A 14,629-nucleotide genomic window follows, 5' to 3' on the forward strand; every position below is an offset into this window, starting at 1 on the left:
ACCGACTATTGAATTGGCCTACTAGCCGACTAATCGGCGCTCGGATGGCCGATTAGTCGGCCGACTAGTCGGCTAATAGTAAACACTTGCTGTTTATTTCTTTTTGTCCTGTTTTTTTTACTTATAAAGTGCCGACTAATCGGCCATTTTTGCCGACTAGTCGCCGACTAATGGCCGACTAAAAATGAGGCCGGATAGTCGGCTTTCCCGACTAGTCGGTACATCCCTAATTATAATATGAGGATAAAGTATCTTCGGTGAATTCTGATGGAGTTATGGATGATTTTCGGAACTAGGTATCCGACATTCGGAACTGATTTATCCAACACGAGATCCGAAAAAAAGCGAAACGTCAGTCACCCCTCACGATTACTTCACTGCATTAGTAATAACACCACAGAAGTAGTATTTCTTGTTGTTTAAGTTTTAAATAAATAGTAAAAAAAATTGTTGTTAACCTAGGGATGAGCGGTGCCTACCAACACAGGCAATTCTTTGCTCCTCTAAACCAGCGGTCGGCAAACTGCGGCCCGCGGGCCGCAGGCGGCTCGTGAACCTGTCACTTGCGGCTCGAGAGCCGCCTTGGCTATTTTGTATGTAATAGTGACGAACGACAATGTCTCATAAAGTCATAAATATTAACAAAGTATGGCCCGCGTCACCTCCGTTAACTACTATGTGGCGCTTGGCTGCTAAAAGGTTGCCGACCGCTGCCCTAAACCATGACTACGTGTATTTAAAAGAAATAAAGAATTTTGTATTTGTATTTCTGTAAGTAACACATTCACTGCCAAGAACCAAGAACGCACTATGATTGTTCATTTTGTATTGGAAAAGGGGCGCTTGGCATTGGAACTAATGAAAGTGTTAAGCAACTTGACACAGTTCTATTTGATTACCAACTGTTTGGAAATTATAATACTCGTATCTACCTAAATTTATTTATTTATTTATACAAGGAATTCCAACAGCTGTGAAAGATACATTAAACTTTTTAGATAGCATTACAGAGCCAATTATAGGAACTCGCAAATAGAAACTGGATGTATGATACTTAAATTCTTGAGAAAATAGTGTTGTCCTGTGTATATGCGACGCAGACCAAGTAATTACACTGACATACAATAAACATCAGACATGTTACACTGAAATCTTCCTCATCTTTTTTCTTCCATGACATACCTATATTTACAATTACATCGTAAATCGTAATACATATACATCATACATTACATACACTTATGACATTGTGAGTATCTAACGTCCCTGCTGTCCTATTTATATGTATGTAGGTATATCCGCAAATCGAGAAGACTCACTCTCTAACAAAACGCGTCTGTTACGATCAGCACAGATATGGCCGCTAGGTGGCGACAGCGCCACGCGCGGCTTATGGCTTTCTCCAAAATTGGGGTCGGAACGGATGTACTTTTAGCTACCTGTAGCAAAGCGACGATATCGCGGAGTGAGTCACGCCTGTCTCACACTAGTGGTGGAACACTAGTGGTTAAGAAACATTGTATAACACGTATTTCTTCATAATTCCACTAAAAAGTCCACCCCCCTCCCCCCCCACCCCAAGCTCACACAACGAACATATACCTAATCTATACATGTTATTGTTCCAGTGATGGCAGCAGTGCCGGCAGCCCTAAGGAAGCGTGCGCGGCGCAGTCCCCGCCACCGCACGGTCCGCACGTGCCGCACGGTCCGCACGGGCCGCACGCGCACGGCCCGCACGGCCCGCACCCGCATGCGCCGCACGCGCCGGGCAAGCGGGAGAACCGCCCTGAACCGAGGAGACTTAGCATCGGTGAGTCGAGTAACAGCTACAAACACGGACCATTACATATGAATCTCTTAATAGGCGGGTATTTAGGGTTCTCAAGGGTCGGCAACGCTTAAGTGGCTCCTGTGATGTTGCTTATGTCCATGGGCTACGATGACCGCTTCCCATCAGGCGGCTCGTCTGCTCGTTTGCTGACTATCACACAAAAAAAAAATCAGCCTAATATACATCCCACTCCTGGGCACAGGCCTCCTCTCATGCGCGTGAAGGCTTATTAGGCTATAGTCTCCACGCTAGCCCAATGCGGATTGGGGACTTCACATACACCTTTAAATTTCTTCGCAGGTGTATGCAGGTTTCCTCACGATGTTTTCCTTCACCGAAAAGCTAGTGGTAAATATCAGATGATATTTCGTACATAAGTTCCGAAATACTCATTTGATTGGTACGAGCCGGGGTTTGAACCCGCGAACTCCGGATTGAAAGTCTCACGCTCTTACCGGCTACCAGCGCTGTAGACTGACCGCTTAAATGAGTCCTCGCCTGCGCGGTACGGGGGCGACGGGGAAGGACGACTAAGGATGACGGGGAAGGTGCGGGCGCCGTACGCCTGCCGCCTGCGTCTTCTCCGCCATCCTTAATCGTCCTACCCCGTCGCCCCCGCACCGCGCAGGCGAGGACTCATTTAAGCGGTCGGTCTATATTTGTCCACCCATGAGTACAATAAGGGGCAGGGGGTTTTAGGATGTTTATTAAGTGGTTCTCGGTGTTCAGGGGGCGGCGCCGGCGGCTCGCGGCGCGCCGCGCCCGCCGAGCGACGCAGACCAGGTATTACACTGACGCACAATCAACATATCAGACATGTTACACCATAGGCTAGGAATCCTCTAGACGGAGCTTAGAGCAATTATTTCATGAAACCGATGCTACCAAAAATACAGGGGTGCGAGGCACGGGAAGACACTTGATTCGAAAATCGAGTAAAGCTACCGTATATTTTGTGGCAGAGGGAGTCTACTATACTCAGTCTGGAGGATGTCTTGTCTGTGTGTTACACTGAAATCTTCCTCATCTTCTTTCTTCCATGACATACCTATATTTACAATTATGTACATTCTAATACATACACATCATACATAATGTATCGTTTACATACTTCTGAACTTACTCAACGCTGCTGTTTAAGGCACTTGTCCCACCAAGAGCGAGTAAGCGATTAACTATCGGCGATTTTCTCACCCAAGAAACGAACAAAAGATTAGAATCCTGTGTTAGTAAAAGAGATACATACATGAATAGTCCATCGCTGGCTGTTCACACTGCCGGCGAGAACACTCGCTCTACTAGTTTGTCGCCGCGATAAGATAAAACTAACTCAGCGGTACTCGCTCGGCGAAGCTCGCTTCGTAGTTAGAACTCAAGCTGCGAGACCAATCAGTCTGCGTGTTCGGCTACGCTGCACCGCCCGAGCGAGTGACGCGAGTAATAGCCCGTCGCCCTCGAACACTCGCCTATAGCCGAGCGACAAAACTATTGGAGCTAACACTCGCTTCTCGCCGCTCGCCCACTCGTTTCTAGTATCGTTCTACTCGCTTATCGCTCATCGTTGGCGGTGGGACAAGTGCCTAAAGACAGCTGTTTGATAGATAATGTAAAGTAGTGTTCGGCGTGGTAACACTACTTACATTCTCTATCAAACAGCTGTCTTTAACAGGGCCACCCGACACTAGCGTCTTTTGGTCAGCGCTATGGTAAATGGCGTCGCTGTGCACTTGCGCCAACATAATAGTGTCGAGCAGCAGCCATAGGCACTGGTCCCACCGCGAGCTAATAAGCTATGAGCTATCGGCTATAAACACGAACAAAAGATAAGCACTCCCGTGTAAATAAAAGAAACACGGCGATATTTATAGTTACTCGCCCAGGGGTGAGCTATAAATATCGCCGTGTCTCTTTTATTTACACGGGAGTGCTTATCTTTTGTTCGTGTTTATAGCCGATAGCTCATAGCTTACTAGCTCGCGGCGGGACCAGTGCCATAGAGTTGACTAGACGCTTACGCTCGGAAAACGCTATTAGGGTCGGTTGCACCAAACCGCTTGTCACCGTTAAAGCGTTAATTGTATGTTTTCATATTTCTCTGCTGAGTGATGTTAATCAGTCTGTCAAGTGTGGTTGGTGCAACTGGCCCTTAGTGTGGGGTGGCGATAATCCCTAAGATTTGGGTTGTTGTTGACGCTTCGCCATGTGTATTCCAGAGTTGCGCCTGAGCCCGGGCGCGGGCCCCTCCGCCGACCCGCACCCGCCGCACCACCACCTCTCGCACCATCATCATTTGGTAAGCTCAGTATTTTTAGGGTTCCGTACCTCAAAAGGAAAAACGGAACCCTTATAAGATCGAGTGCGTCTGTCTGTCTGTCCATCTGTCACAGCTTATTTTCTCGGAAACTTCTAGAATCTAGATCAATTAAGTTGAAATTTGGTACACATATGTAAATGGGGTTGGCAACTGTCAAAGGTTTGCATAGATGGCGCCACCATAGCTTGCCCCTTTTTCTATGAGATTTGTCTTAAAGGGCTGGCATCCAGGGTATTAAAAAAACAAAAATTTGACACAATTCTAGGGATTGACAGGGCAAGCTATGATGGCGCCATCTGCTAAAAACTTCCACCGGCCAACCCCATTAGTGACTCAAAGATGGACATATAACGTAAACAAATGAATTTTAAAATTAGGGGACACTTTTAGGAGGTTATTTAATTTATTTGTAGGAAACGCTCTACATTGCCTACAGATGCTACTTTTATCATCTGTCAAAACGAATGACATATGGTGATTCGATTCTCCAATGTTGCAGGACACAAATCCCCTGGAGGGCGCCGCGGAAGGCAGCGGCGCGGGCTCCTCCGACGGCGAGCTGTCCTCCAAGCCCGGCGACAGCCCCAGCAGGAAGCGCAGGCGGATCTCCCGGCATCGCCCTTCAGGTAGATGCTTCAGTGATGGCAACAGCAGGAGTGTCTAGAGGGCTCCTCCGACGGCGAGCTGTCCTCCAAGCCCGGCGACAGCCCCAGCAGGAAGCGGAGGCGGATCCCCGGCATCGCCCTTCAGGTAGATGCTTCAGTGTTGGCAACAGCAGGAGTGTCTAGAGGGCTCCTCCGACGGAGAGCTGTCCTCCAAGCCCGGCGACAGCCCCAGCAGGAAGCAGAAGCGGATCTCCCGGCATCGCCCTTCAGGTAGATGCTTCAGTGATGGCAACAGCAGGAGTGTCTAGAGGAGTCGCTATTCCTATAGGTGACAATGCAATATCATGGTACTAACTTCACTGTGTTCTGGTTTGGTAGATTGGGTATCGATTGAGTTGCCTGTTGAAAGAAAAGTACAGTTAGCAAGTACAGTAGTATCATAAATTATTTTTTTGACAAGAAAACTTGATTATTTGAAACGTTTACTAAGCAGTGCGCTTGCATGTTCCAGGCGAAAGTAACGTGTCAGTCCCCGCGCCGGCGGCGGAGCGCAGGACCCCGCGCCACCACTACCAGCCCCCGTGAGTATCCTCTAGTAACAGCAAGTGTACACCGATCTATACCGTGCACACTGTAGCACAGAATAAATAATACTACTTGGTACAGAAGATACACTCACAAACAAAACGCGTCTGTTACGATCAGGACAGATATGGCCGCTAGGTGGCGACAGCGCCACACGCGGCTTATGGCTAGCCACCAAAATTGGTGTGGAACGGATGTACCTGTAGCTACCTGTTGCAGGCGACGAAATCGCGGAGTGAGCCACGCCTGCTAGCGGAAGCAGTTATAAAGTTGACCCAAAAATTTTTTATTAAGCTATGAGCTTCATCACATATGTTCCTTGAGTAATTCTAAGCATTTCAAGCCTGGGAGCCAATAAGAAATGTGTGTCTACTCGGATTTGTAATGGATTCAAACTTTCAACCCCTTTTTAACCCTGTTAGGGGATGAATTTTACAAAACGCTGAAATTACTTTTCCTGTCTTTTAATAATATCCCCAAATACAAAGATTCAAGTCCCGCGTTCGAAATTTTTTTTGATATCCATACAAACTTACAACTCCTTTTTCACCACCTTAGGGGATGAATTTTCAAAAACGCTGAAATTAGTTTTCTTGTATTTTAATAATATATCGTTTTACGAAGTTTCAAATTCCTAGCTTAAAATAAAACTTGAACCCCATACAAACTTTCATCCCCTTTTTAACCCCCTTAGGGGTTGAATTTCTCAAAATCGCTTCTTATCTCTTGTACACTTTATAAATGTAATCTAGTGTGCAAATTTCAACTTTCTATCTTTTGTAGTTTCGGCTCCGCGTAGCAAAAATCTCCAACCAAATTTTTCACCTTTTTACGTTTTTCTTGTAAAATTACTATGAAATTGAAAAAACAAATATCAGCAATGAATTCTACGTCTTTGGTTTATACGAAAATGATACCAAACTTGCCCTAGTACCCACCAGGATCAGAGTAGATTTTTTTTAAAGATGACGGATGGCGGCCGTCTTTGTACCCCACCCTCCCCCCCACTTCAGGCTAGAAATGCTTAGAATTACTCAAATATCAGATGTGATGAAGCTCATAGCTTAATAAAAAATTTTTGGGTCATGTATGGCAGCGTTACATAACTGACTCCAGTATGCCTGTAGTCCAACTTCGAACAAAAAAAGTAAGTGACGACTCGATAGATTTAAGCGGGTTGTGGCGCCTACAAAAGTTTATTCAGATGGCATTGGTTACTAATCCACATCACTTCTCTGCCGGGTGGTGTTCAAGGCATTGACATAGATATGGAGGGGCTGGCTTTACGGGCAATAATAATGAGGCTTGACAGGGGCCAGTACAGCGGTGTGACACCGCTACAACGCGATTGGTTGACGAGTTCGCATCACACGTGCGATTGGTTGACGAGTTCGCATCACACGTGCGATTGGTTGACGAGTTCGCATTGCGCGCGCTATTGGTCGCAACTAGTTACGTTAAGACTGCACGATTGGCTGGAATTCGTGAGTAACACCGCTGAACTAGTACCAGTTTTAGTGCCCCATTAGCCCGTCCTTAGATATTACAAGTTTTTATTTAGTATCACCTGACCGTTGTCTGTCTGTCTGTCTGTGTGTAATCAAATCTTGCAAGTTAAATTTGATCACTTCCCGGTTTCCGATTGATCTGAAATTTTGCATACATACGTAAGTCGGGTGACAATGCAATATTATGGTGTCATCGAGCTGATCTGATGATGGAGACCGGAGGTGGCCATAGGAACTCTGTGATAAAACAACGAAACCTAATTGTGTTTGGGGTTTTTAGAATTGTCTCGATGAGTATTAGTTGCCTGTGGAAAAAAAATACAGTCGGCAATAAAAGCTTGTACCAAAAAATGAAATTTTTGCCAGAAACTTATTTTAAGTGAATAATTCAAGGCTAGTATTGAGGTGTTGGCTAATTGAAATGAAACCTTCCAGTCGGCGGGTGCGGTACCTGAGCGGCGGCGGCGGCGGCCTGTGGCGGGAGCGAGTGCTGGAGCCTCACCAGCACCAACACCAACACCAGCACCAACACCAACACCAACACCAGCACCATGCGCCGCTATTATTGGATATGAACCCGGTAAATGTTCTATCAGTCTTCAGGCACATGGTGTGGGAAGTTTGAGGGGGTGTCATTCTGAATCCCTAACAGCGTTTGTCCTAAAGTCACTTGCCCTAACTGGTTTGTCCTAATGGGCACATGCCCTAACAATCAATTGTCATAACGATTATTTTCCATAATGTAAGGTTCTGAAAAATGGTTAGGTTTTAGAACTTGCTGCCACAAAAGTAGGTTAGGTTAGGATTAGAACTGCGACCGTCGCAAAAAAGAAAATATGCTTAATAACATTAGGATAAGTAATCATTAATTAGGGAAACCAAAATTAGGGTTTTTAGTGTTAGGACAACAGATCATTATGACTTATGACAAACAATATTAAGGAATGCAAACATAGGAGAAAAGACTTTAGGGATTCAGATATAGATCCGTTTGAGAGGGGTTATGATATGATATGGCAGAAGAGGCATCAGAGCCGTGTGAATGCAGTGGAAATGAGAGCGTTGAGAAGTGTGTGTGGTGTGAGATTGCAAGATAGAATTAGGAACAGTGTGATAACTTGATAAGGGAGAAGTGTGGACTTAATGTAGATGTAGTGACAAAACCGGCCAAGTGTGAGTAGGACCCGCGTTTCTAGGGTTCCGTACATAAGTCCGACTCACGCTTGACTGCACATTTCTAATAGGTTTTCCTGTCATCTATAGTTAAAGAACTATTTTGAGTATTTTTTTCAAAATTTTAGACCCAGTAGTTTCGGAGATAAAGGGGGGGGGGGAGGAATGGTCATTTTTTGGCTATTTTCTCAAATAACTTCGAACCTATGTATTTTAAAATTATATAAAAAATATGTCCATCTTTGGGTCACTAATTTACATATGTGTACCAAATTTCAACTTAATTGGTCCAGTAGTTTCCGAGAAAATAGGCTGTGACAGACGGACAGACAGACAGACGCACGAGTGATCCTATAAGGGTTCCGTTTTTCCTTTTGAGGTACGCAACCCTAAAAATTGAGAAAGATGTGACGTCCCACGGTCAAAGGTACCTTATGGCGGGTATGGAGTTATGCATACCCCAGTAATCTACAATAAATAAGCTATCGATAACACAAAAGATCAACCTCCTAAGTTGCGTAGTTACAGAGATATGATTTTTTGAAAATAATGTTGTGAATTGAGCAACTTTACGATAGAGAAGTTTTAAGTTTAGCCGCCTAAAAAACTATGTTCCTGAAGTAAGTTACATAGTTGACTACAAATAATAATACCTTATATATCTGAGATTAAAGAAATGTTGCGACTTGTTCTGTAATGCAAATAGAAACCTTTGATATCGACTGATTTATATGTATACTAACCAATCTCTTGAAAATAAAGTTTTATTTCATTTTCACGATTGATTGCAATGAGCTCTCAAGATTTAAATTTTATCTATTAGAAAACGACACTGAAAGACAGTTTAAGCAAAAAACAATACCGATTTAGGGGTAAAAATTTATTTTTTAACTTTTTCATATAAAATCAGAAAATTGAATATTTTTACTTTTAATGTAACACACAATCAATTTCTCTGAGCACATATGAAAGAAATTCTGTCATTCAAATGAAATAAATCCTAAAACCCCAACTAAATACTATATTTAACCCCTTATGCCACTTTAAACTTACATAACAATAACTGTATTTGCTCCATACATTTACGAAAAGGTACCTTATGGAAATAAATCTCATAATACATCACTACAAAACATCAATCACATTGAAGTTTATCTTTTATGAATAGAAAATATTAATTTACATTAAACTGCCATAAATTTAATTAGTTCTTCGTCATAATAATCTTAAAAAAGACCAATAATTTGTATGTAATGAAAAGGTACCTTGTGGTTAAGTTACATGATGAGGCATGATGATGATGGAACAGTTAGGATAAACTAATAATATTTTGGGGTAAAGATGGTATAAATCGTCTATTTCTTATCAATAATATATTTTGGTTGCCATTGAAGACAAGCGGCATTGAGGTTCAATGACCTCAGATATTCCATAAGGTAATGCGTCGGGTATTGGCATTTTTCAGCAAACCAATGGCTGATTTATTGCATGCGACCAAACCAAATGAAGATTATTCTAGTTAAGAAAGACTTGACGAGAGTAACTTTGGTATAATAGCAGGCTACTTGGATTTTTAATGTCGGTCGATGTACGGTTATAATATTTGCTAGGCGCCCCAACCAGAACTGAAATTATCAAATTAGTTTTGCGGAATGCTAATACAGTTCTCTACCAAACTTCTTTTCCCGTATTGACTAGTTTTTTTGGGAATTTTCAACCTTTTTTCCATAAGGTACCTTTTGTACTAAACTCTGAGACGACATTACTAGGCTTATAACTAACTTATAACAAAAATAAAAACAGGTAAACAAACGTTACGCATTAAGGTTTCAGATCACACAATAAAAAAAATTTGAGCATTTTTTCACCTCTTTACAAAACATTTCATATCTCCGAAACTAGAAACCCTCATAAGGTACCTTTTCCCGTGGAACGTCACAGATATGTTGAGATAGTTTGGACACGTAGAAAGTGTAATATAGGAGTAGGAAGAAAACACGTAGTCACGGAGCAACGGTATATTCAGAATGACACAGTATCCAATCATGAAGTCATATCTACCCGCGTATATAGATATCTAAATAAATATATATCTACACTACAGAAAGAATGAGTGAAAGAAGGCTAACAAAGAGAGTGAATAAGGGAGAAGTGGAAGTTGGAAGGGGTAGATCTCAGCGGACTTTCTCTGATCAGATTGGGGAAATCCTGCAGAAAGGCCAGGTCAAGAGCACCCTAAACCGGCAAGCGTGTATGAGGAATGTTATGAATGTGAAGGAAGCAAAAGAGGTATGTCAGGATCGTAGCAAGTGGAAATCCGTGGTCTCTGCCTACGCCTCCGGGAAATAGGCGTGATTATACATATGTATGTATGAATGAAGAGTACCTGGTATCTTGTATTATTTTATTTCACCTCGCGTTCTTCCGGCCACTGCTCATGGGAGCCATGGGGTCCGCTTGGCAACTAATCCCGTGACTTGGCTTAGGCACTGGTTTTTACGAAAGCGACTGCTATCTGTCCTTCCACCCAACAGGGTAAACTAGACCTTATTGGGATTAGTCCGATTTCCTTACGATGTTTTCCTTCACCGAAAAGCGACTGGTAAATATACCATTGATGTTTCGTACAAACGTCACGTCGTGCGCTGAACCGGCGGAATTTAAGGTAAAAACAATGAAATCATATCGCGGTAGACCCGTTTGTGTAATTAACGTAACATTGCAGATGTCCCTCCGCGGCGCGCGGCTCAGCGCGCTGGGCGGCGGCGTGGGCTGGCCGCACGCGCACCACCCCCACCCCCATCCGCATCCGCAGCACCAGCACCAGCACCATCCGCATCCGCACCCGCATCCGCACCGGGATCGACCGCAGGTATGTAGCAGCCTTAAGTGATAGTGCGGGAGTAGGCAGGGGGGGAGGGACGCAGCCGTTGTCATTAGAGACGCCCCGAATAGTGAATTTGGCCGAATACCGAATATTCGGCACCTCTCTCGGCCGAATACCGAATATTCGGTATGACATGCGAACATTTTGAGTCACACTTATTATGGAAACTGTTCGCCAACAAAGCACAACGTTTGCTAAGATATATCTTTGTGTTGAACAGAATTAATGAATGTAGTTAGAGTCAATCAAATCAGACCCAATGATAAAAAAAAATATTTTATAATCAACAAATGCTCAAAAACGTGCCTTCGTATATTTGAATACTTTCCAAGAATATAATTCAAATATTACTATAGTTAGTTTTGTAATTAAAATCACTTAACTACGAGCAAAATGAAAAAAATAACTTGTTGTAAAAATTATTTAAAAATCCTTTTCAATAAATTGAATAATATACAGAGAAGAGGCCTTTGCCCAGCAGTGGGACATTATAACGGGTTAAGAAAACATAATACACGGCTGCGTCTCTCTGCCCCTGAAATATGGGGTACGGTTATTTAGTTTTAATTTAAAATCATATTTTAAGGTATAAGATTATAAAAACGTAGAATTACTAGGGATTTTTTTACATCGATTAAATACTATTGATTCTCGTTGAAATCTTGAAAGTATTTTGCCTTGAATTTTTAGACTACGACTTTTACGGTTTTAATTTGAAACAAGCAGATTTATTTTAGTATCTAAAAGTAAGCCAATTACCGTATTTATAGTCTTCACAATACAACCCCAAAAGAAATACATGACATAATATTACTAAAAACAATTTGTAGCTAAAAATCCAAAGCAAAATAATCAATCTCTCTGCATAGATTGAACTAAAGTTACTAAGTATTCGTATACTGGAGACGATTTTATTTCAATAGGATCTCGTAAAATTGTGTAAACGTGTATTAATAAACATTCTTAACAGCAGCCTATTGAAGGAGACACGTACACACACACTGATACATTTATATTATTTTATATTACAATTGTAGGCAGTTCATACTACGTCCAAATATTACCTGGAACTTCTGAATGTCACTAAAACGTGATATTTACAAGTTACAAGGTATTTAATTATGTGTACAATTATTTACTTACTTGGGTTTACAATTGTATACATATTTATCGGAATTTGTCTATAGTTGTAATATCGTAACGAACACACATACCCTCGTCTATACAAACACTTTTGTTTTGGGATTCGCATTTGTTCTGCAAGACTGACGCAACTAAATTGTTGATTAAACTGACTATAGTCCGTTTGGTTATAGAGCGCGAAGGTTTTAAGGATTCTGTAGCGTTTTTATGTCAAATGGGTGATAATTGTATCGTGGACACAGTTAACTGAATGATTCTATACATTATTCCTACTACTTAAGGTCTAGGAATAGTCAGTTGGGTGTGTCACTCTTCGTTAGGCGACTTGTGTCGATCTGGGCATAGCATATAGAGATGTTATTTAAGTTATTATATATTAAGTTATCTAGGTTAAGTTGTTGTGTGGCGGCGGGATCAATTGTTGAGTAACGTGAAATAGGTATACATTTTAGTTATGGATCATTGTTGCCAAAAAATCAAGTATGTATTAATTGGATAGGTTCAAACCGTCAATGACACTTTTAATATTTGAATTCCATTAAATCTACCGAAGCTCCGTTACTGTCAGTGAATTGTCATTGTCAAATTTACGTAGGTTCCTGACGATCGGCCGATGTGAACTATAAGTTTTTGCCATTACAGTAGTTAAGTTTCTTCCTAAAACAATTTAACTTATGTGAAACAAGTCTAAACTGCATTTTTTTCAAAATATAAACAAATGTCGTTTTACCGGGAACAAATTACCTAGTATACATATATTTGATGGAATCGAAGTAAGAATATTCAACCGAACGGTAGTAAATACGGACCGGGTCGGTTCGACCTAGCGGTGATAAGTAGGCTATAAGTAAAGACGTAACCGACAACTGATCCCCCCGCCCCCGCCCCCGCCCGGCGCCCAGGTGGCCGCGCCCGCCGCCGCGCCCGGCGAGCTGTGGGGCGCCGCCGTGCTGCCCGCGCTGTCGCTGCAGCTGCGCTACCAGGTAACTGCTGCTGCCGCTGCCGCTGCCGGTGGTGGCTCCGCCGTACACTACCCTACACCCACCGTGCGACTCTGTTGTATGGCGTGCATCGATTGAGAGCTTCAGAGATCTCGGTGTTCATAATTTAACACACTTTTCAGTATAATTTGATACACTTTTCATCACACTCGCTCATTAAATGTGGGATTGCACGCAGGTTTAGTGGAAGTTAGAAAAAGCGTTTTCCCTAGGGAGTTATGAAGTTTCTAGTGCTTTAATTGACAGTTTTTTGTCTTTATGCTTAATTTTTGTATCGCAAGTGTGATTAAAAACATTGTGTGTAACTCGGGGAGTAATAATATTGCAAACTCGAGTCTGTAAATAGCTCCGGCAAGCCGTCGCGATTTAACTGTACTCTCGTTTGCAATATTTAACTAACGCCCCATGTTGCACAATGTACTATTTCGGTTATAACGTCGTCCCACCTCCCTATGTGAAGATTTATTTAATCTTTATTGCATAGTAGGCGACGTAATGTACGAATGGTGTACTTCGCTTAAGTTGGTAGTATTATTGCTTATGGGTATGATTTGTGGGGATCGAGTGCAATATATATTTTGCAAAGAAAGATAATAGAAACGAGTTGTAACTTGAAATATTGGTGGAAAAACTCAACGACACAAATTAAGAGCTTTATTATACAAGTTATAATACGAATGTAGTACGTAAGTATGTATTTGTATAGTAAAAACTTCCCGAAACAACGTGAACTGAACTATTTTTAAATTGCAAAGAAATGCACGCCATATAACATTGGCTACTGACCCCCTTATTCATAAAATAACGGATATAATTTAATTTAATTATGTTTTATCCCTTTCTTACAAATACATAAACTAAAATGATAGATAAGGACAAACGATTATTAGCTAATTGAGGTTTATAGCGCGTTTATGAACAAGGGGGTAAGTCGTTTTGATATTGGTAAAACAAACCAAATGTACAATATTAAAGCGAACTCGAGCTAAAATGGGAAATGTATGGCATTGGTTAAATTTTGATACTAAGCTATCTTCAAAATCGGTGAAGGTTTGATTCCGATATCGACTGATCGTACGGTCGATATTGAAATTGTGCCTTTATTTAAAAGATGGATTAGTGTTAATGGTAGCCTTGAGTTAGGAATTCGGTTGAATGCGCATTGTGAATTTTGTAAAACGCTAGGCATCTTCCACAGACATATACCTAATTATGACGCATGAACCACTATTATAAGGCCCGGGTCTCCTATAAACGCCATCGGCAGCTTACAGCGTCTGCGTCACGATGCTTACTATAGAGATGTACTGTTGTGGTCTGTTTTAGACGTCGACGTCAGCGTCTTTTTTGTTCAAAAACGTTGACGCTGACGCCAGACGCCGCGTACAGCATAAAATAGGAGACCAGGGCCTTAGAAATCTTAGTACCCATTTTAGTCAAATTAAAAATTGAGACGAATTATTTTAATCATTAAAGATTTTTATTAAAATATCTTGGTGATGAACATTTAAGGGCTTAACCGGTATTCTGAATGTCTGACTATAAATAAAGGAAAAAAAAATCTTTTTGACGCAATTAG

General features: G+C 41.9%; 1 protein-coding gene across 1 annotated transcript in view; it reads left to right on the forward strand.

Moving 5' to 3' along the window:
• LOC134676368 (trithorax group protein osa-like) overlaps positions 1 to 14,629 on the forward strand; it is a 102,172-nt gene that overhangs the window by 44,054 nt on the left and 43,489 nt on the right. Inside the window, exons 2-8 of the mRNA XM_063534726.1 lie at positions 1,629 to 1,813; positions 2,564 to 2,617; positions 4,048 to 4,127; positions 4,648 to 4,774; positions 5,265 to 5,334; positions 7,282 to 7,426; positions 10,745 to 10,891. Of these exons, the coding sequence (XP_063390796.1) occupies positions 1,629 to 1,813; positions 2,564 to 2,617; positions 4,048 to 4,127; positions 4,648 to 4,774; positions 5,265 to 5,334; positions 7,282 to 7,426; positions 10,745 to 10,891 (808 nt within the window). The remainder of the gene's footprint in view (positions 1 to 1,628; positions 1,814 to 2,563; positions 2,618 to 4,047; positions 4,128 to 4,647; positions 4,775 to 5,264; positions 5,335 to 7,281; positions 7,427 to 10,744; positions 10,892 to 14,629) is intronic.

Source organism: Cydia fagiglandana, chromosome 24, assembly GCF_963556715.1.
Source record: "Cydia fagiglandana chromosome 24, ilCydFagi1.1, whole genome shotgun sequence".
Classification (NCBI taxonomy): Eukaryota; Metazoa; Arthropoda; class Insecta; order Lepidoptera; family Tortricidae; genus Cydia; species Cydia fagiglandana.